Here is a 23571-nt window from a genome sequence, read left to right as displayed (position 1 = left end):
ACGAATTGAACGGAACGGAATGAACGGAAAGAACGGAATGAACGGAAAGAACGAAATGCACGGAACGGAACGGATTGAACGGAATGAACGGAACGGAATGAACGGAAAGAACGGAATGAACGGAACGGAACGGAACGAACGGAAAGAACGGAAAGAACGGAATGAACGGAACGGAACGATTTTGTATAAAGGATCGGAACGGAACGGCCTACATAAAGAACGGAACTTTTTTACTAGGTTCGAACCGGAACGGCCAACACTAGTACAGACAGGCCTTGACCGACAACGGTTGTTGAGCGAAAGAAGAAGAAGAATAATATTTGATATCGATTTAATCATGATTTTTTGGTTGTTTGTTTGAGTCCTCTGGAAAGAAACACTGTCGAATTTAAATTTACAAAATTAAAAGAGTATTGTGTTCATTTACTAATTCATGCACTTCAGTACGTGTTTTCGAGTAGTCGTTTTCCTGTAATGAAATACAAAACGAATGTTTTATTTTTGGTTGACATTAAATTATTTCATTTAAACTGGTATGCATTATATACCTGCTGTATGTTTTTCACTGTTTCTTGAAGCACTTTATTGTCCTTCATTAAATCTATCAGCTTATCTTCAAGATGAGAAATTTGTCGATATGTATCGTTACTTTTCAGATTAATCTTTATCTCATGATTTCTATTGCGAGCTTCATCGACCACATTTTCTGTAACACGTTTTTTATCTTCCATCTCTTGCAGAATGGTGGTAAGCTCATTCATTTTTGCAATTGCCTCGGATCGAGGTATTTCCAAGTTAGCATACTTTTGAATACTTTGCAGAGCCTCTGTTTCTTCCTGGCGTAGAGAATTCATTTGCTGCACTGTACGTTTTTCCAATATTTGGAGTTGCTTGAGTTGTATGCCAAGCTTTTTGTATTCCTTCATCAGTCCCGAGTGAGAATTAAGATCATTCTTAGATGTAAATCCGTTTCCTTCTAGTTTCGCATCATACATCCCGTTCATGTTGATTCCTTGCATTGTAATTTGCTCAATAGCATACGTGATTTGATTTTTCAGCGTATCTATACCTGTAACATGTTTGCAAAGAAGATATTGCGTTATTATAAGACACTTTGAGTAAATTAATTTAATGCACTTACATTGCTGTTCCTGATTCATATTGCTTTTAAAAGTGTCCATAAATGCCGACATTACATCATCTCGTTTTTTAAGTTCCTTGTATTTTACATGGCGCTCGGAGTTTCCTTCTTCAAGATCTTGGTCGATCTGCTGTAATGTTTCTTTTTTTTCTATCAATTGATCTTCAACGATCTTTAGTTGCTTGCCAATACTAGCTAGCGCCTGGTTGTTGGATCGTACATCGTTGATTAGTTTTTCGCGCTCCTGAGCTGGCGAGAGGCGATTGTTTTCCTCTTCTCGTAAAGTATTTCGTTTGTTTAGCAATTCTTTCAACTTTGATTTTAGACGATGTGCTTCAGAACGAGATTGTGAGTTCATAATCATTGTGTTAAGTCTGTCCTTTTGTTTTTCCATCTCGCTTATCTGGCTATGGTAAATGGCATTCTGTTTGCGAAGATTTTCCGACAAAGCTTGGTATTCCCGATATTTGTGCTGATCCTCTTCTGGTAGCGAATTGATCATTTCAATCACCTTATTTTTCTCCTGTTCTGTATTTCGTTCCAGTGCCTTGTTTTCGATGTCTTTTTGTTGTCGCTGCTTGAATATGACCTCCAACTGTTCCTGAATGTGCTCGTTGCGTTCTCGTAATGCTACCGTTTCGTTTAATAGATGTTGCCGTGTCATACCCGATGTACAGTTGTCCAAAGCTAAATTCATCGACGTTAGGGTGGATTGTAGGTTTGTCAATTCTTTTTGCAGCTTCTTTTACACGTTTCTCGTACAGCTTTCTAGCTGATCGTTCACGATCGAGAAACTTTTTTTTCCTTCAAAATCTTTGTTGTTTCTTGATTGATTTCTTGAATTTTGCTTTGTAATAATGCTTGCCAGTAGCGTTTGTCTTTAATTTGACGATTACTACTAACAGCAGTTCCAAGACGTCCGTAAGACGTCGAAAGGCCACTGATGCCATGCTGTGTAATTGGACGGTCTGCCATTCGCTACAAGTTGAGTTGTTTAAAGACCTTAATTAGATACACTGAAATTTCAATCAGACCCTCTTCCCACTCGTTTTAATATTTCCTGGGCTATTTATTAAATTTTATAACAAAAAAAAAAACTCAATACCCAATGCTTACATTTCCAGCATTTCCTAAAGCTGTTCCAATGCGTTGGGATGTCGACGAAATCATAGAAATTCCATTATTTGCCAAGAGCCTACTTGCAGTTCCAGAGCGCAATGCAGAAGGTGGTCTGATGTAAAAATGTGGATGTAAAAATAAGCAGGTAACGTTATTATTATTGTTGTGTCAAATCGTATCTAAAGGAAAAAGATCATACATATTTAGGATACAGACTTCTTTGTCTGGTTTTTCAAGTAACAGTCTTCCTACCGGTCTCGTGGTAAAGTCGTCAACTCGTACGACTTATATATACTGTATATATATTTATATATGTGCATATATAGATTACTATATATACGATTATAAAAAAATACCGGCTTTGGTATTTCGGGGTATTAGTCGGTATGTACAGTTTTCCATCACGCAATAACTCCAACGTTGATTTCAACCAAATCTACCGAATAGTTGTGAGTATCTTTTTTGTGATTCTCCAGCAACTACACCGCAACTCCTTCTTTTGGACTAATTGCAAAATTTGATTCTTACTAGTTAAATTGGCCCGGTTACAGGGCTACGCAACGTTTATTGGGACGTATACGTCTTATCAACGATGTAAGAATTGCACTTCAATCAATAATTTTGTTGTAGAATCCTTTGTAAAAGAAATTTTTTGTGTGCTAATATTATTTCAAACAAACATTGCAAGGTATATGATTATGTTTCATAATATTCTTTTATTCAATATACTACAAATTGAATTGTGGATTATGTACCGGCTGGAATAAATATTTTTTATCAAAATTAACACTGTTTGCGATAAATTTACTTTACCTTTCGGGTCATATGTTCCAGGTAACATCAAGTCCCGTGGAATTTCGTATGCCGTACGTCGTATGACTCACGTTGATGCAGAGCAGAAATTTTGCGAACTCTTTCTGCTCTTCAGCATCTTGAACAGTTTAGGCTGTCGGCACACGTATGTTTTCCCGCAACACAATACCTTACATTTGCCCCTCAGCATGCTCCACCGGATGCACTGCTGCAGGACCTGGACGTTGGTACCACGCGGAACGATTGACAGTATCTGTCGAAAGACGCCACATACCAGCACCACCTTATCACCGAACGTTCGGCGGTTTCCCATAACGTCCTGCAGGGCGCGATCGAGGGCGCGAGCTTCTAGAGCAGGGGTCTCCAAACTACGACCCGCAGGCCGCATGCGGCCCTCAAGAGCCTATTATGAGACCCGTGGCAGCTTTGTGAAGGTTAAAATAAATAGTTAATTATTGTAACTATTTTTAAAGAAATTCCATAAGATCAGTGATGCCTGTTGCATCCATTCGGCCTGTGCTGACATAGATGTTACAGGAACTGTTAGCGTCCATGTTTAGTAGCTTGAATATAGAGTGTAGCGTACGTCCCCCGGTCAGTAGCAGAGCAGCAATTCCACTCGGATTCACTGCGATTGCAATTTCCGATTAGAATCGCATGTACGCAAGTATAGTTTCGAACAGAAACGGCTTCCCGGTGTCCATCAATGAAAAAGATCTGTCCATGTGCCTACTCTCGGCTGGATTGTTCTGTCAAACCGAAGCTATCCACTGCTGCGATAATTAAATCGTAATTCGTTATTCGTTGTTTAATCGGATCACGTATACTAATATGTAATCCAGCACATCGATAGCATAAAAGTGCTCATCGTCCACCAAGGAAAATATTTCGGCAACGGATAAGGCGCATTGTAGCAGGTCTGGTCCTATCTGCATAAAGTTGGATAACTGCGGCATACAGGAAACATCGTCAGCGTCTTCTGCGGCGCGATTTAGCGCAGGTGCTGATCAATGAGTCGCTGCACTTCGAGGTGCTTGACAGTTCGCAGCAGCCGATTCTGCTCCGAGTGTGTACAGTGCACCGACTCTGATTTTGCCCTTCAGAAAATCGTTTTACGTTTGCGTCCTACAATAAAAGAGGATTCTGGGACATTCCCTCCGACAATATAAGGGCAAATAGGTGACGCAGATGTTGAGAATTTCAAATAAAACTGCTTCCTGTAGGGTCCTGGATATGTTGGTGTTGTCCTGCCGCAATCCAGACATCAAAAGTACACCATGCGGTCAATAACGATATCAGTCTGGCAATGGTGCGGTATCCACTGGCTGCCCGTACTAACATACCATGGAAGCTGCTGCAATAAATTTTAAGCTTACTTGTGCGTATTTAATCTTTAAACTATTTATATCACTTCATAAACATTATACAACATATTATTATTCGTATGTTTGTTTGAGGTAAACATGGTTGTCGTTTTTCGTCCAACGCCTACATCGATGAATCGCTATGTTGGTGCAGAGTGCAAGAAAACCAATACGGTATAAAAATCATCCAAGCTATCTGCACCTAACATCAACTCACTAACCAACTTCGTCTCACTATAGGAGTGAAAAAGTAACGCTCTATAGTGAGAGATTGAAAATGAGAACCTTTTGTAAAATTTGTTATAGGATATTTTTCGTCTTCTTATTTGGTGCAATAACTCTTCTTTATTGAAGGCCTGCTTACATCATTCACGGGCGAGGCGTAGTGATTGATTGAAGTAGAAATGTTGTTGAAGTAAAATGTATTGTTTTTGTACAAAAATATTAGCATTTGATTTTGTTCGCAACATTTATAAAGATATGTATCAAATATTGTTGCTTAAATACAGGTATTAAAAAAGTCGCGGAAGAAAAATTATTATGCACCTCAATTTTCATTTGTTTTTCAATATTTTTACATTAACATCCCTAACAGCCCGGGGACATTGTCCGCACTCTCTAGTGTAATCTCGATTTCACTAGCGCATCTGGCGATGGCTGACCGAAGCATTTTGCAAAACAATTTGGAGCCGCTTCAGAAAATATTTTATTTTTACATGTTTTGTACTTAATTCGGACGAGAAAAGTTTTGTAAAAGGTAAATACACATGTCATGCATGCATTGCATCCATTTTCATGATAAAAAAACGATGGAAAAACTACTTAATTTTGAGATCCAGCATGACCATTCCCTCAATAACCGAAAAAAGCTTCTACCAGCCACCGCACGATGCGCTAGTGAAAATCGAAATTACACTAGCGTTTACAGACTAGTAATGGATCATCGGAATCGCAACCACGACTCGGAATCGCTTCCGAGCATTGCTACTCAGGCTCATCGGAGCCGACAAATTCAAACCGTCGATTCTGCCCTTAGCCGTCGGAGCCGTCGGAGCCGTCCAGAGCCGGTCGAAGCAGTCGGAACCGTTGGAGCCATCGGAGCCGGTTGGAGGAGTCGGAGTCATTGTAACAGACTGAAATCTGAACGACTCCGACTCCTCCAACCGGCTCTGTCGGCTACGACAGTTCCGACGGCTCCAACGGCACAAACGGTTCCGATGGCTAAAACCGGCTCCGGGCGGCTCTGGACGGCTCCGAAGGCTCGAACGATTCCGACGGCTCCGACCGGCTACGGACGGCCACGAACGACTCCGAGTTCAGAATTTCGCACCTGCCTTCCGGAACCGCTTCTTATTTTGGCGGTGTCATTCGGAAGCGATTCCGGATTTTTCTTGAATTTACCCATCACTAGTACAGACAGTGTCCCCCTGTCTTAACACAACAGTTATGTTGTTGCTTGGTTTACTCAATCCTTCATGTCTGGTTTCTTTTGATTATTGCTATTACCAAATGTTATTTATTTATAAGCAATTTTATAGTTCTAAACTCATAGTTAGAAAAGTTCCTCTTTACTCACAAAATTTGGCGTAACGTCTTATGCGAACATGCCGACCTATACAGGTTTTCGAGACTTATTCCGTATCAAGCAGCCGGATAGTCAGTTTTACGAGTTAACGACTGTACCACAGGATGAGTTAGAAAAATACATCGTTTAATAAAAACTTTCAGTTAAATGTTTAAAGTGTAAAGGAAATATGCACAATAATGTAATATAAAGAGAATATGCAATTTCATGAAACATGTTAAGAAAGCCTATATAACCTGGTATAATCGTTTCAATCGTAATGTCTACTCTTTGATCTTAGCCTTTAGGCCAATCGTAACGCCTTAGGAGATGGAAAAAATTTAATCCTGGCAAGTATCATCAGCGGCATGATTGCCACAGAAGACATTATACATCGATTGATTAATTAGTCATACTCGTGTTATTATCCTTGCTACTGAGAATAACTCACACATCATTGAAGGCCTTGCGTACATCGAAAGGTTACGTGGAAGCTATTCTAGCAGTTGGTGAACTGCACAATACTACTCACTGATGTTTGATGTTTGTTAGATAATGATTGTATTGTTTGCTCCAGACAATATTCGTTACCGATTCTGGATCCGACCTCGCACCCATGGCACTGGAGCCAGAACTGCACCCACGGCTCCGGAGTCGGTTAAAACACAGAGCACTAAAAAAAAATTTCAAAGAAGTTTCAAACGGGATAATGTGTTCAAAAATGCGGTACTTAAGTGAAGGGGCGATCCTGTGTTACAGTTGTCAACTCGTACAACTTAACAACATGTCCGTTCCAGGCCAAGCCTACAAATGACGAATTCCCGGTAGGAAGGATAAGTGGCGGATCTAACGGTAGGCGGACTAGGCGGTAGCCTGGGGCTCCGCCAATTAAGGGGGCCCGTAGATCGCTAGTGTATAGTATGCCGTATAGACAGAGTACTAGCGACTAAGGCCCCCGGATGGATGGACGTTGGGCCCCGAGGCTGGCGAATCATCAACGCTCCGAAACGCCCATCAATAAACTTGAATGTCTAATTAGACCTAGTTCAATGAAAATTGTTAGGGTTCATAACCCTGGTTGTGTCATAACGCCTGACAGGTTGACCCTACCTTTCGTTTGTTGTTAAATGTCATTCCTTCTTTGCACCTTATTTAATTCGTTTGTTACTTTTTGCATCACCTCCTAAAACAAACCTCATGTGAACTTTTCTACCTAATAAAGAGAATTAAATACATAACATTTTGGTGTCAGAAGTGGGATAGTCCAGGACACGTGTCGGATACATCGGAGCCAGCGGAAAAGCGATTTGTCGCCCGCTAAACAAACGATACATCACACACACACACATCCCAAGCAGAAAAGTGAGGTTAGCACCACCACGTGCGAATAACATTACGACAACGGGGGTTTCTTTCGTTGTACGCTGAAAACAACAGAAAACGATGGCAAATGATAACTGTGAGTTGCTGGAGGCTCTTTCCGGAATGCTTGTGCAGGCACTTAAGGCATCCATCGGACCAGCCGTCGAACAAGTAAGTGCAGAACTACGCAACACAGGTGAAAATATCCCAGCGCCGCTTCCGAAAGCACCGTCATTTGCTATGCCCGAATACCGTGCCAACGAGGGTACATCGGTCGCTGATTATTTTAACCGCTTTGAGTGGGCATTCAGCTAAGTAAAATCCCGGAAATACAGTACGCGGATTATGCTCGTGTGCATATGGGAGCCGAGCTAAACACGTCGCTAAAATTTTTAGTCGCACCAAAACAACCACAAGAAGTGCCATATTCGGAAATGCGGAAAATTTTAGCAGCTCATTGGGACCAGAAGAAAAATAAATTCGTAGAAAGTATTAAATTTCTAACCATCGTGCAACAACGAGACGAATCGATTGCACAGTACGTACTCCGGTTAAAGCAAGGTTCAGCAAATTGCGAATACGACAATTTTTTAGACCGAATGCTCATTGAGCAAATGTTACATGGATTGACAGAGCGCGACATCTGTGACGAGATAGTTGCAAAGAATCCATCCACATTTCAAGACGCTCTCGATGTAGCCCTCGCGTTAGAAGCAACTCGCAATATTGCTCGAGACATTAACACGTCGCAACCAGCTTCTGAAGCTACTAACAAGCTAGGCTACGAAAAGCCAAATGTAAAAAAATCATACACGCGTCGAAACACGACAAACAAGCAGCAAGGAAACTCGCCAGAGAACACCGCATTCAACAATACTCACGGTAACCAGCCAGTAGTTTGTAATGGCTGTGGAGGTCCACATCTCAGAAGTGAGTGTCGTTTCCGTAGCGACAAATGTAACAATTGCCATTAGAAAGGTCATATTGCTAAGGTCTGCAAATCGGGTAAGTCCAACCATCACATTTCACAACAAGATATCTCTTCGCCCTCCGGTAGTATTGATCAAGTGCAACGGCTTAACCGTATTCATAACATACCGTCAAGTGAGAAAAAAATGGTTGATGTTAAGATCGATGGTAAATCGCTGAAGATGGAGCTTGATACCAGTACCTTGCGCAATCGTAACAGAAGTAACCCTCCAATCAATTAAACCACATTTCACCTTGCAGACAAGCGACAGACAATTTTCTAGTTATACCGGGCATCGCATCAGCTGTATTGGTAGGATGAATGTCAATGTAACGATTGGAGCCACAACACGAAAGGAGCAACTCTATGTAGTGTCCGGAGCACACGATTTACTCCTGGGACGCGAATGGATCTCTCACTTTGCAGATCAGATCGATTTAAATCGCATGTTCTCCTCGCGTACATCCATCCATACAGTGTCAAATAGCACATTATCTCCAAATTGCGAAACGCAACTAACAAGATTATTAGACAGCTATGCTGATGTTTTCAGTGAGTCACCGGGTAAACTGACAGGTCCCCCGGCAAAAGTACACTTGAAAGAAAATGCAACACCAGTGTTTGCTAGAGCACGCGACGTTCCCCTCGCGCTGCGAGAAAGGTACGCCAAAGAAATCGACAGTAAAATAAATTCTGGTTTTTACGAAAAGGTCGAATATTCGGAGTGGGCATCTCCTACACACGTGGTCGTTAAGAAAAACGGTATGCTGAGGATAACAGGTAATTACAAACCTACCGTAAACCCTTTAATGATAATAGACGAACATCCTATTCCTCGAATTGAGAGTATTTTCAACCGAATGAAAGGTGCTACTCTATTTTGCCATTTGGATGTTACCGACGCATATACGCATCTTCTCATAGACGAACAGCTTCGTCATGTCCTAACCCTTAACACCACAATCATGGGCTCATACGACCAACCAGAGCAGTATACGGTGCCGCCAACATTCCCGCAATCTGGCAACGTCGAATGGAAGAAGTTCTCTTAGGCCTTACAAATGTCGTTAGCTTCTATGACGACATTATCGTTTTCGCGAAAGATTTTGAAGAGCTTTTACAAGCCTTAACAAGTATCCTAGGCAGAATCAAGGAAAGTGGTCTTAAACTTAACCGATCTAAATGTGTCTTTGCCACACCATCACTCGAGTGCTTAGGTCACCGAATCGATCGCGAAGGTCTTCACAAGTCGACGAAACACATTGAAGCGATCCGAGACGCACCAAGACCGTCTTCTCCCGAACAATTACAGCTATTTTTGGGTAAAGCCACATACTATTCAGCGTTCATACCAGATTTGGCAACAAGAGCAAAGGTATTGCGTGAGATATTATCAGCAGATCGTTTTGAGTGGACGGCTGAAGCCGAAGAAGCCTACCGCGATATCAAAAACATTTTAATTTCACCACAAGTCCTTACTCAGTATGACCCAACACTACCATTCATATTAGCTACTGACGCAAGCAAGACGGGTCTCAGAGCAGTGCTCTCCCATCGACTCAGTAACGGGGTAGAAAGACCCATAGCTTATGCAAGCTGTACAATGTCGGCGACGGAACAACGCTATCCGGTTATCGACAAAGAAGCTCTCGCTATCGTTTGGGCAGTCAAGAAGTTTTTCAACTATTTATATGCACGGAAGTTCACGCTCGTCACGGACCACAAACCGTTGACGCAATCCTGCATCCCGAGAAGTCACTGCCTACACTTTGTATAAGTCGCATGGCAAACTACGCTGACTACTTAGCGCACTTTAATTTCGATGTAGTGTACCGATCGACTAACGAAAATAAGAATGCTGATTATTGTTCAAGCATTCCAAGTCCCTCGACACAATCCAGTGTAAACAGCCTTTCTCTTCGTAGAGGAGGAAATGAGGATCAAGACGATTTTGAAGATTTTGTGCTTAACCAAATCCAGCAGCTGCCCATTAAAGCCGATCAAATCGCACGCGAAACGCGAAAAGATGAGCAGTTGGGTAAAATCTTGAAAGACCTCGAAATGGGACGAAACATATCACAAATCGGCTATAAAGCATCAGAAGCCAAATACACCATTGTTATAACTCGTGGAAGGAAGACACATGTGTTTCGTTCGTAGTTCAGACACAGAGTGCCGTTTATTCTCACTGACAGCTGTTTGCTACCCAACTAGCAGTTTCTGTCGATGGACAGCTGTCAGACGTATATGACAACTCTCTCCTCCTAACAATATAAAGTGATTACTTGCTAAAGTGTGAAAGACAATTCATATTTATATTCTAAATTAAAGTAATAATCCCTAATCACGGTATCGAATTGGTGGTTGTCGAGTTCTTGTTGATCTCCTAACTTGAGTTTGAGATTCTTCTCCACAAGCTAAATCTTCATTGATATTATCAGATCTAACCATCTCCGTTTCTGAATCATGAGGGAGTTGAAACTCTTCCATCCTATCTGGCAGATAAACTGATTCATCTATCCAAGGTTCTATGTTTTGGTTACTACTATGGTGGATTGATATTTCTTCAGGACCAGATCTCATTTGGTTTATGTGCCTTTTCCACATCCTTCCATCGTCTAATCGTATTTCGTAATGCAGTTTTCCTAGCTTCTTTGTAATCGTTCCAAATTTCCACTTTTCGGTCTGGGAAAGGAAATCTCTTGCTGCTACTCTTTCGTTTACTGCAAATGATCTTGTCGTTTTGTGTACTACTTCGGGATTGGATTTCTTTTCGATTTTTGGTACCATAACATCAAGCCGAGACCGTATCTGTCTGTTTAACATTAACCGCGAGGGACTTTCCCCTGTGCTTGGATGAGTTGTTTTCCTGTACGCTAGCAGTATGTTTTGTAACTTTTTTGGAATTTCAGATTTATGGCATTGCATAGTTTTAATTTTATCTTTAATTGTTTGTACATATCTTTCTGCCTGACCATTTGTTGCGGGATGGTAAGGAGCTCCTGTTTTATGGGTTATTCCGTTAGATTTTAAGAATGTTTGGAATTTTTCTGACATGAATTGTGTACCTCTATCGGTCACTAAAATTGATGGCAAGCCAAAAGTGGCAAAAATTTCTCGCATTTTGTCTATAGTAGTGTCTGTATTCATATCCGGTGTTATTTTTACTTCAGGCCATTTGCTGTACGCATCTACTAGAATAAGAAAATATATACCCATAAATGGCCCAGCGTAATCCGCATGTACTCTTCCAAAAACTGATTGTGGACGCTTCCATACATGAGTTGGTACTTTAGGAGGATCTTTTCTTACTTTTGCACAAGAAACACAGTTTTTTGATAATCTTTCTATGTCGTTATCCATATTTTTCCACCAACAATAAGATCTAGCAAGAGATTTCATGCGTGATATGCCGAAATGGCCTTCATGAAGTTCGTCTAAGACTCGATTTCGTAATTGAGGTGGAACGTAGACCCTAGCGCCTCTCATAAGACATCCCTTTTGAAGAGAAAATTGTGTCTGGTCGATTCCAAAACGATCGTTAATGGATACTGTTTTCCTGAATTTAATCCGTCTATTAGTAATTGAACATTTATGTCTTTGCTAGTCTCTTTATTAAGTTCTTCTACTGATACGGGAAGATTTTCTATTTGATTTAGTTCAATTTCATCGGGTTCTTCTGTATCCTCCAGCTGAATGTCTCGGATTGGCAATCGTGACATTCCGTCAGCATTTCCGTGTTCTTTTGATGGTCGATATCTAATCTCAAAATTGAATGATTCTAGAAAGACAGCGTAATGTTGCATGCGAGTTGCTGATAGCGTTGGCAAACCTTTCTGTGGTGATAGAATTTGAGAAACTGGCTTGTTATCGGTTATTAAGATAAATTTTCTTCCATAAAGATATCGGTAAAACTTTTTAACTCCGAAAATAATCGCATATGCTTCTTTATCCACCTGAGTATATCTTTGTTGGGTTGGTGATAGTGTTTGAGATGCGTATTGAATTGGATATTCTTTGCCATCTGGATAGATGTGACTTAAAACGGCGCCAACTCCGTAGGGCGAAGCATCTACTGCTAGAGCTATTGGTAAGCTAGGATCGTAGTGTACCAAGATCCGTTCAGATTGCATTTCCTTTTTGATCCATTCAAATGCGTCCTGGCAACCTTCATGCCATTCGAAAGGAATTTCGTTTTTAAGTAAATTATTTATGGGATAGATCTTTTCACTTAAATTTGGGATAAATCTCGCGTAATAATTCACAAGGCCTACAAAAGCTCTTACCTCATCTTTGTTCCTTGGTTTTGGCATTAGTTGAATGGCAGTAATTTTCTCCTTCATTTTGTGAATACCGTACTTGTCGATCCTGTATCCACAGTATTCTATGCAATCTGCAAGGAAATTACATTTGCTTTCATTCACTCTCATATTATGGTCTTGAAATCGTTTTAAAACAGTGCGCAGTCTTTCCACATGGGTCTTGTCATCAGGAGCTGTTATTTTGACATCATCTAAAAATACAGAAACGCCTGGAATTCCTTGGAGAATCTGTGTGATTTCTCTTTGGAATATGGCTGGGGCAGAAGCAACCCCGTACATTAACCGTGTTGGTCTGAATAGTCCCATGTGAGTGTTCAGTGTTAAAAATTCCTGATGTTCAGGTTTAACTGTCATCTGTAAATATGCCTGCGCTAAATCTATTTTCGAGAATTTTTCTCCCCCAGCCATGTTAGCAAAAAGCTCCTCTATTGTGGGCAAAGGAAACTCGTCTATTACCAAGTTTTTGTTCACCGTTAATTTATAATCTCCACACAATCGTACACGGTTTCCTGATTTTTTTACGGGTACTATTGGTGTAGCCCATTCACTGCGATTGACTTTTATTAAAATTCCTTGATTTACTAAATCGTTAATTTCTTTCTCGACACTTTCTTTTAATGCAAATGGTATAGTACGATTTTTTAGAAATATTGGCAACGCATTTTCTTTTAGGGTAAGAGATGCTTGAATATTTGAAATCTCTCCTAATGACTTACGAAAGACTACCTCGAATTCTTCTTTTAATTTTTTTATCACTTCTTGATTAGTATTAGAATGGGTGACAATTTGATTTACGTACGAGTTCCCCTTACTTAATAATTCGTTCCAATCAAATTTCAAATCTCGCATCCATGTTCTTCCTACAATAGGTCCTCTTTTAGACTCTACCACAAATAGTGTTAATTTTGTTTTAGCATTTTCCACTATAACACTAATTGTACCAAATAACTTTATAGATCCTCCACAATAGCTTTGTAATTTTATATCTGATTCTCTAATAGGGATATCTTTAAACCATCTTTGTTTGTCGTTCATACTGATAATAGAAAACGGGGATCCTGAATCTACTTCAAATTGAATTTTAGTATTATTGACTTTTAGTGTTATGTATATTTTTGCGGTATGGTTTGCATTTTGGTATAAATTGTTGATCAAAATTGAGTTTACCTCTTCGTTCTCCTCGCTGTCTTGATGTTGTTCATCAATTAACCTCACACTTTTGCTTCTATTGTTCGTGCGACAGACGCGCTGCAAATGTCCAATTTTCCCGCACTTTTTGCAGACGGTTCTTTTGTGCTTGCATACATATGCAAAATGTGATTCTCCACATCTATAACACTCGACGTTTTTCTTCGTTGTGTTGCTCACGATGTTTACTTCTTTCACTTCAGCACCTCTGCTATTCAGCACTTCAGCACTTCTGCTATTCAGCACTTCAGCGCCATCTCCGGCGGCTTCCATGGCTAAAGCAATTTGCTTAGCTTTTTCCAGTGTTAGATTTCTTTCTTCAATCAGCCGGTTGCGTATTCTTGGATTCCGTACACCAAAATTTCCTCCTGAGCGCCTTTGTCAAATATTGCCCGAAATCACAATTAGCCGCCACTTTTTGCAAAGCCGTGATGAACTCCGTTACAGTTTCGCCTTCAGTCTGAAGTCGTTGACGAAACTTCCATAGTTCCACCATTTCGAGGGGTTTCGGGTCGAACAGCTCATCCAAACACTTCACTATTTGTTCGTATGTTTTGTCTTCTGGTTCTTCCGGAGAAATATGATCACACAATAAATTGTATGAATCAACACCCATGTAATGCAGAAGCATGGCTTTTTTATTATTCGATTTAACCTCAAATACCGACATTGCTCCTTCGAAGCGTTTCACCCAGCGGGCCCATTGCATGAGCCCTTTGTTAAAAGGTTCCATATCGAATTTTGCCATTGTGGTGCGTTGTTCACTCTGTGCGATGTTCTGCTTTGTACCACTGCTTGTTGGTTTCTCTTCGATCATGACACTGTCTCCACTTATACCCGATTGTTTCAGCTTTTCTTTAACTGCGTAGCGCTAGCGTTCCAGGGTTCTCAGAATTTGTCACTCGTCGCCAATTGTTATAACTCGTGGAAGGAAGACACATGTGTTTCGTTCGTAGTTCAGACACAGAGTGCCGTTTATTCTCACTGACAGCTGTTTGCTACCCAACTAGCAGTTTCTGTCGATGGACAGCTGTCAGACGTATATGACAACCATGGTCGTCACTTGTTTGCTGTTTGAACACCGTGTCGTGATTCCCGACATCTTCTGTCCTGCAATTCTGCAAGATTTGCACGCAGCACATATTGGTGTGGTGAGAATGAAGTCTTTGGCCCGTTCATATGTCTACTGGCCGGGCATAGAAAAAGACATCGAGCAGCTAGCTAAATCATGCCACGAATGCGCTCAAACGCACGGTCTCAGCACCTCCTAAGTTCAATCAACACCATTGGGAGTATCCATCTAACTCTTGGGAGCGTGTGCATGTTGACTATGCGGGACCCGTTGCTGGCGCGATGCTACTGGTCATCGTGGATGCGTACAGCAAGTGGGTTGAGGTGAAAGTGACTCTCTCAACCACTACCAAGGCAACCATAAAAATCCTCGACGAGCTATTTGCATCCTATGGAGCCTCCCTAACTGTTTTAACAGACAACGGAACACAATTCACTGCAGTAGAGTTCACCACATTTCTTCAACGAAGCGGTGTCAAGTTCCACAAACGCTCCGCTCCATATCATCCGGCAACCAATGGGCAAGCAGAGAGATACGTTCAGACAGTTAAGCGAGCTTTGATGGCTATGCATTCTTCCAGCACTACACTCCAAGCTAACCTGAACGAGTTCCTGCTCCAGTCAGTGGCGGATTTAACGGTGCGCGGACTGAGCGGCCGCGGGGGGCCCCGTCAACGTAGGGGCCCCGTGTATGGTAATTCTAGCATATAGAACAGTGTGTACAGTAGTCTCAGCGAGATCTTCTGTGCTAGATAGGGGCCCCATGGATGGAGGGACTCATAAACTATAGGGGCCCAGTACAGGGATTCTGAGCCCCCCCCCTGCCAGCAAACCATTAAAGTGTGTTTGATTCAAAACCTTATGCAGCAATATGCAAACCCCCCCCCCCCCCCCCCGGTCGACACCAAACGTGGGGCCTCCACTTATTTTAACGCTTAGGGCCCCCAACACCCTAAATCCGCCACTGGCTCCAGTACCGCAAAGTCCCGCACAGTGAAACCGGTGAAGCACCAGCAAAGCTTTTACTAGGGCGAAACATCCGTTCACGTCTCGATCTCGACCACAATCCGTCCAGACAAGAACAGCAGAGAAGCAACGAGTCGCTTTTGAACCATCGTACCGAACATTCTTGTCCGGACAACTCGTCTACTGTCTCTCGGGAAGTTCGAGAATGGATAAGTGGATCCGAGGTACAGTGGTATCCCGACTAGGCGATCTACACTACTCCATCAACTGCAATGGTAACCAGATGAAACGCCACGTGGATCAGATGCGACCAGCCCTAGACAACAACAGGACAGATCAGCCGCGAAGTGTACCTGTACCAACTCAGACTCCGGAGGTACACCATCACCGCAGGCACTACTACGGGTCAACCGACTCTCTACAAACATGGAGTGTCCCCGTTTCATCTCGGACAGTCACCGTGTCATCAGACTCATCTACTTCATCCGATTCATCGTATGACACACCGACAGGAAGCCCGTTGCGAGCCAGTGACACCCCGCCCTTCGTCCGCCGTTCTACAAGACTGCGAAACCCGCCGTTGCGATACTCGCCGTAGTCCATTTCTAAGAAGGGAGGAGTGTTATCCTGGTATTTGACAGTTGTGTCATAACGCCTGACAGGTTGACCCTACCTTTCGTTTGTTGTAAAATGTCATTCCTTCTTTGCACCTTATTGAATTCGTTTGTTACTTTTTGCATCAATTCCTAAAACAAACCTCATGTGAACTTTTCTGCCTAATAAAGATAATTAAATACAGTCTTTCCCCGAGTTACGCGAATAATGCGTTCCGGAGACATTCGCGTAACTCGGATTTTCGCGTAAGTCGAATATCACATGTTACAGCAAAAATATACTTTATTTATCATAATTTTTGATTGAATTTAGTTCATTTCTGTAATTTAATACTTATTTGATGCAATTGGTGTAGAAAATTTGGTTATTTATCGGTAATTATTTATCATTTGACAATTGATGGAGAAAATTGTACTGATTTGACATCTGAACTGTCAAAAATAAAAATTCGCGTAACTCGAATTCGCGTAACTCGAGTGTCGCGTAACTCGGGGAAAGACTGTACATAACAAAAATGTTACGGGAACATTTGTTGCCAAATCGTATTGCCAATCGCCAACTGTCAAACTCAAGATGCTGGAACATTTTTGTTACAAGAGAAACAAATCGATTTGTTTCACGTTAATTTATTGCAGGGACATTTTCAGATGCGTTTGCATCATGCATTAAATGCATTTCCTTGTGATTCCCCGCTTTGTTTATGGTAAAAATTAATGCTCAGCGGGGAATCGCAAGGGAATGCACTAGATTCATTATTTCAATATGTATTGCATTCTAAATAGCTGGGTAATTGATATCCTTTCTTTTCCATAAGCCATATCGTAATTTAATTTTAAATTTAATGAAATCTAGCAGAAAAAATACAAAATTTTACGTTCAATTTAACTGGAGCTGTTATCCGTGCATTATCTGTTATCAGAATTCACTACTCTCCTCAAGATCCCATCCCGGTAGGGTATGTGGACCATTTATGGACGATTTTGTACAGCGTTTGGATCAAAACAAGAACCGTGAAAAAAAAAATGAATAACGTTGTAGCCGTTCTCCAAAACCTCTTTCATCTACCAATTTTTGTTCTATGTGTTCTAAATGTTGTGCTAGCTATGTACCAATTGTTGTGCTAATCCAAAAAATGTACTAAGATTGTTTGATTTGAAAATTTTGTTTGAAGATTGATTTTTAACACTAAGGTGAATATTTTTAAAGAATCTACAATTTCAAAATTTGATAACCATATGTTAAAAATTAATAAAATTTAATATTTTAAAGATAGGGTTTAGAATGTCAAGAATGTCGATTTTACATGCAAAATTACACAACTGTTTTTTTTTTTGCTATCTGACAGCAAAATTTGTAGGCATGAGAATAGCACATCAATTAGTATATGCCAGGCAATTGTTATGCTATTTTTCAACTCGATAATATAATTATTTAACATTGTTAGACGCTCAAAAACTGTGATGTTTCAGTGTTAACGATTAAAAATAAAATTTCCAACATCATTTCGCATAGGTTCTGTTCAAAGAGGCGAAAGAACTACGTTGGAGCCAAAGCCTCTATAAACTATTCAAACAACAACATAGGTTCTGTTCTCTAGTTTACGTATAAATTGATATTGAATGTTGGGCGGGTTTTTCGCTCATCGATAAGCAGTAGTGGAGTTTTGGACAGTGATAATAAATATAGTGATTATTTGTTTAGTTGACCTCGAAAAATTTTAGAACTTGTGAGAAAATAAGGAAATATGATAAATTACATGAATACATTGATATAAAACCGCAATTAACCAGATTCCTTTTTAAATTTTGATCTTTTTTGTCGATAGCACAATAATTGATGCTAACACAACGTTTGGTACACCTACCCTATACTTGTTGCGGTACAAACGATCAGCTTTTTAGTGCACTATCGGCTTCCAACGATTCGTTCCATTTGCTATACTAAAATGTATTTTTTTTTCGTCTTCGTTATATCTCCTTTCTTCTTCCTTGATTATGCCCATTTTATTTGTATATCATTCATTATATCACTTACCCTCTCACATAAAATTGTTAACCTCTAGGGGTAGACAGTGTTTATAAATAGTATAATAATAATAATAATAATAATAATATTTTTTTTTAATTATTATAATTATCGGTAATATTATTCTTATTATTATTATAACATAAGAAAGAGTTATAAAATACGTCGAAGTTCTTAGCACTCACTTCAAAGCAGTTCCGGGTCTTATGATGGCAACAGGGCTAGGCGTTGCTGAGGTGGTTGTGTTATTTGAAGCAAATAGATTGTTAGTTGGACCTAAACCTCTTCGGGATGCAGGACGGTCTGAATAGGATCGTGCCGATGAGTTATTGTTAACATCTTCCATGTTTTTCTAATGCGTTTCGAAAACTAATATTCTAGATATATCTATATCCCACAGTTAACGGAGTTAGACTGATTTCTTCAATATGTTTATTTGTTTGCCAGTAGCTTGTTACCTTGGTTACGTACAGTATTGAGCAAAGTCGGTACAAGTGGGTCCACCTGTATATTGGACTTACCCCGAACGAATTGACAACTACACCGTAGAAAAGCTATAGAAATGGTTTGCCACATTGTGGGACGGTCGCTTGATGGTGTGGGTGAGTATATTATTAAATGCAGTCAGAATTCAATAGTTCAACGCTTTTTAGTTGGCGTGATTTTTAGTTGAACGCTCGATAGTTGGCTGACAGTTCAATTAAAAAGCATGCGTTTGTACCGGTTTTTGAAAATTTCACAAAAATCTCCTGGCTTGCCGAAAAAAATCATAAATTTTTGGTATGGTTTTTCATGTTTTTGCCAACTAAAAAGCACATATTCAATAGTTGGCAGGGAATCAAAGTTCAACCAGTGAGTTTAGACTATACAGTATTTCCCTGAGTTACGTGAATAATGCGTTCGGGAGACATTCGCGTAACTCGGATTTTCGCGTAAGTCGAGTATCATGTTTTACAGCCAATATATACTCGATTAACCATAATTTTAGATTGAATTTAGTTCATTCATATAATTTATTACTTATTTGATGCAAATGGTGTAGAAAAATAAGTTTTATCTGTTTTTTAGTGATTTAAAACTTTTGGAAAAAATGCAAGTTATTTTTCATTTGACAATTGATGGAGAAATTTGCACTGATTTGACTCTGAACTGTCAAAAATAAAAATTCACGTAACTCGCTTTTTGTTTGTTTATAATAACAAGCGTTATGCCGAAAATACACTGACCGGAATATCGCGGCCGCGAAAAGCAACAATTTTTGAACAAACATAAAAACACAGCAATCGCTATTAAAAACAAAACTCATTGATAATTGATGAGTATAAATAAATTATAGTATTATTATTAAGCTATCATTTTAACAGCAATCAAAGTTGTAACAACTTCAAGAATTACAATTATAGCAATGTTATTCATAAAAAGGGTTAATAATAAAAAAATGGTTATTTATTTATTTACCCAGCTATTGATAAAGCAGGATAATGAAATACATACAAGTATTTATTAACTTCATTAACTTTACTTTAAAAAAGAGCCCTCGCATCTAAAGTAATTTTTATTCAAAATGGCCGGAAACATAGATTGAATAGGTAATAATTAGATTTCATACATTAAATTTGATATTTTATATTTGATTGTTGATATTTTATATTTTCTACTCATAGGAAATGTTACTCCAATTACAAGCTTTTGGGGTGTTTATGAACTTCCTTCTTTCACCGCAGGACTCCACATAGCATAACACGGAGCGCAACATAACAACTGACAGCTGCCAAACGCTTCAGAAAACGCTTATTTGATGGTAACAAGTTTTGAATATCCTTAGTAGAATGGTAATTTGAATGGTACGTGTACCTTGTTTGGTGTCGCTTCGCAAGCTGGCCCTTCCTTCTATTTCTTCTTGAATGTCAAATCGCTCTACATTATTCGACCTTCTATCTTTAAGGGACCTTGGTATACACGCACACTGTCGCACACACTAAGCAGGCAAGGGTTAGGGTGTGCTGAGCGTCGGGAGAGTGTGCACGAAGGCCGATCGAGCAGGTGCTCTCAGCAGGGGCGCTCGGTGCGGCTGGCGCGCGGCCTGCGTTTTAAAGTTTGTATGTGTGTATTTATTATAATGTTAAAGTTTTCGAACGATCGTGTTGAACCAGTATATATTTGCGAAATGAATGCGAAAGAGGATGATGGAAGAACTAAAGTTACGCCATCAATACCTTAGTTGAAATCAAGTAGCCATTGGTCACAGCAAGCGTGGTTACACTGAATTTCGAATCAATGTAGTCTAGTTGACTCTTAGAACGGTTTACATCATCTTTCAATCACTCCCACAAAGCCATGTTGGAAAATACGGGAATGCTTGAGCTTGCAGTCTTAGTCTGAACTAGATTTAAAATTTTTTTTAACTTTAAATCGGATTACTCACAAGTTGACTCCACCGCGTGAAGTTAACTATACATTCTAATTGCTCTTTCACTATCGGCTTTCACTGGTATACAGTCAGTCCAAAAAGTATTCGTCTAGCTGAATATTTCACAGAAAAAGGCGAATTATGGCCGCAATAGGTATAAATAGGGCGATAAAAGTAATGATGAGGTTTGATAAAGGGACCATCAATACACACGTTTTGCTAAAAAATAAGCATTTAAATAGTGCAATAGCAACCAAAGTATATAAAAAACTAAAAAAAAGTCGTTTGATGGGCGCGCAAAAAGTATTCGTCCATCTAGTTTTTTAATTACCTACACCGGACAAACACTACGTAGACGTGAATTAAATTTATTATTATCAATCTGCTGGTGACGTCCTTCTAAATTAATACATTTCTGTTGTTTCAATTGCACTTCAAGCGGTCAGAGAGGCACTAAAGGCGGGGGAGTTAAATGATTGGAGCATGATGGTGAAAATCGTATCTATAACCTATGAATAACCTATCCTACCCATTTTTAAAGGTTACAAAATGTGTGGTAGGCCTCGTTCCTTCATTTGATCAGAGTTTGGCCATTTTTCTGATACTAATTGTGTGACAAACTGCCATGTAAGCAGCCATATTTGGCGGTTAATCTAACGATAGAAGCGGTTTAATGTCCAAAAAATCAAAATTACCAAGGAATAGGTGCATTTTGTGATGGCCAATAAGATCAGGAAAAGAGATGGGTCACATTTAGTTCATCGTAGCTGGTCATGTAATAGCTTGAATGAGTGAGTTGTTACAATCATGGTTTGTTTGAATAATATCATACACAAAAAGTGACCAAATCTGTTAAGGTGCATCAAATAATTCAGGAATTTATTTCAAATTAGGCTCTACTAACATATTAAAACATGTTTAAATCGACAAGGTCATACGGCCGACGTCTACTGTAGCGAAAACAGTCTACTAAGATGCTGCAACAAAATCTCGTGTAACGGTAGCATCATGAAGTCATGCTACTAGGGCTCAGTGAGGTAAGGTGAGCTAGAAAAATTATTCAAAATGATAGTAGACGAGATGGTGAAACATATTAATGCAATTTTTAAGTACTTTGAGTCCCAGTTCTGAGAAATTTTACTTAAAATGTATCACATGTTTCAAGAACAGTCGAGCTGGAGAACATACAGGGCATTGTCATTTGCCCGAAACTCCAAACCAGCTGAAAGCAAACTGATGAAAATGATTTAGTAGACTCTCAATATGATATCAGTTGTCTTTTTTTCAATGTAACTTGGCCACGTAGTCCGAAAATGCAATATTTCTACCAAAGAATAATGGGAACAAGTCTTGTAGGATGAGTGTATCAAAAATACGTCTTTTTAAAGGTTGAGTTCTTGCGTTATGCAAGTAGTCACCAATAGCCATAAATGCAATAAGAAACAAGATCAGGACATTTTTTGATTCCATAACGTTTGCTTTCATACGCATATTATGCCAAAAGTCTAATGGACAAATACTTTTTGCGCACCAATCAAATGACTTTTTTTAATTTTTCAAATAATTTAGTTGTTAATGCACTATTTTAATGCTTATTTTTAGCAGTACGTGTGTATTGATAGTTCCTTTATCAAACCCCATGATTACTTTTACCACCCCTTGCCTACTGCGGCCATAATTCGCCTTTTCCTGCAAAATATTCAGCTAGACGAATACTTTTTGGACTGACTGTATATTTACTTACTTGCTTACTTACCCGGCGCTACAACCGCTTTGCGATTTTGGCCTGCCTCAGGCCCAAGCGATTCAAAACGCTCGAAAGTAGTAAGGAAAACAGAATATGAAGTAGCCTTCTACTTCCCGTTCTAGTTTGTTTGCTTAAAATCAGAAAAATGTAGAACATGTGGGTTCCAGGAAAGAGAAAAAAATGAGTTCTCGAGTGTACACACTCACACGCGACGACTCACGCTTACGTTCTCTGTTCTACGCCTCCCCTCACTCACCCGACATATCTAGTTTTAGAACATCACTCACTTCCATCGACGGTGGTCGATGTGACGATGTGTGTCGTCGCGTGTGTGTTGTCGATTTGATCACAAAATTTTTTTCTTTCACAAAAAATCTCTGACTTGGACCGTTGGCGTTCCGATTGGACCATCGCGACTTTGATCAGTGTGCGCGGTTAAAACGACCTTTTGTATTGTGTTGTACGTAGCGTGCGCGCCAAAATTTTCAGAGTGCGCGGAGAGTGAATGTGGTTTTTTGGGGGTGGGGGAATGAGATATAGAGACAAATTTCGCTGCACAATAACACATACATTCTCACTGCACGGGTTGAACTGCGAATACTCAGTTCTGAGAGAATATACTCGAGCGCTCGCGCATGAGTGCAAGCAAGCGCGGTATAGAGGATAGAGGGAGACAAACGATTATTTTGCTCCAAGCTTTCTACTTTTGTCCCGTTGGGGGAGTGTCCGAAACCGCTCACGGTCTCGCGCCTTCGTCTGCCAGTCCGTTATCCCGGCCTTAATGGCGGACGCCTCCACACCATATTGCCACTTCAATTTGGGCGTACCACGCCTCCTCTATCCTTGTGGACGGCCTAAAAAGACTTTACGGGCTGGGTCGTCCGTTTCCATGCG

At 40.1% G+C, this 23571-nt stretch overlaps 2 protein-coding genes across 2 annotated transcripts; both read right to left on the bottom strand.

Annotated features, from left to right (window-relative positions):
- Nucleotides 1-285: 285 nt before the first annotated feature.
- On the bottom strand, nucleotides 286-18950 carry LOC120896778 (intraflagellar transport protein 74 homolog). Its single transcript, XM_040301202.1, is given in 7 exon segments — nucleotides 286-469; nucleotides 549-1069; nucleotides 1142-1874; nucleotides 1876-1941; nucleotides 1943-2119; nucleotides 2258-2372; nucleotides 18706-18950. Coding segments are annotated over 7 exon segments (1848 nt in total). The 5' UTR covers nucleotides 18867-18950; the 3' UTR covers nucleotides 286-394.
- LOC120896779 (uncharacterized protein K02A2.6-like) lies at nucleotides 11942-15043 on the bottom strand. The gene is made up of 2 exons (XM_040301203.1): nucleotides 12620-15043; nucleotides 11942-12501 (listed from the first exon to the last, which is right to left on the bottom strand). Exons 1-2 carry the CDS (start codon nucleotides 14114-14116, stop codon nucleotides 12418-12420), a joined length of 1581 nt encoding a protein of 526 aa, XP_040157137.1. The 5' UTR covers nucleotides 14117-15043; the 3' UTR covers nucleotides 11942-12417.
- Nucleotides 18951-23571: the final 4621 nt, after the last annotated feature.

This window comes from Anopheles arabiensis, chromosome 2 (assembly GCF_016920715.1).
Source record: "Anopheles arabiensis isolate DONGOLA chromosome 2, AaraD3, whole genome shotgun sequence".
Classification (NCBI taxonomy): domain Eukaryota; kingdom Metazoa; phylum Arthropoda; class Insecta; order Diptera; family Culicidae; genus Anopheles; species Anopheles arabiensis.
The sequence above is the reverse complement of the archived record's forward strand: the minus strand, read 5'-3'. Positions and strand labels throughout refer to the sequence as shown.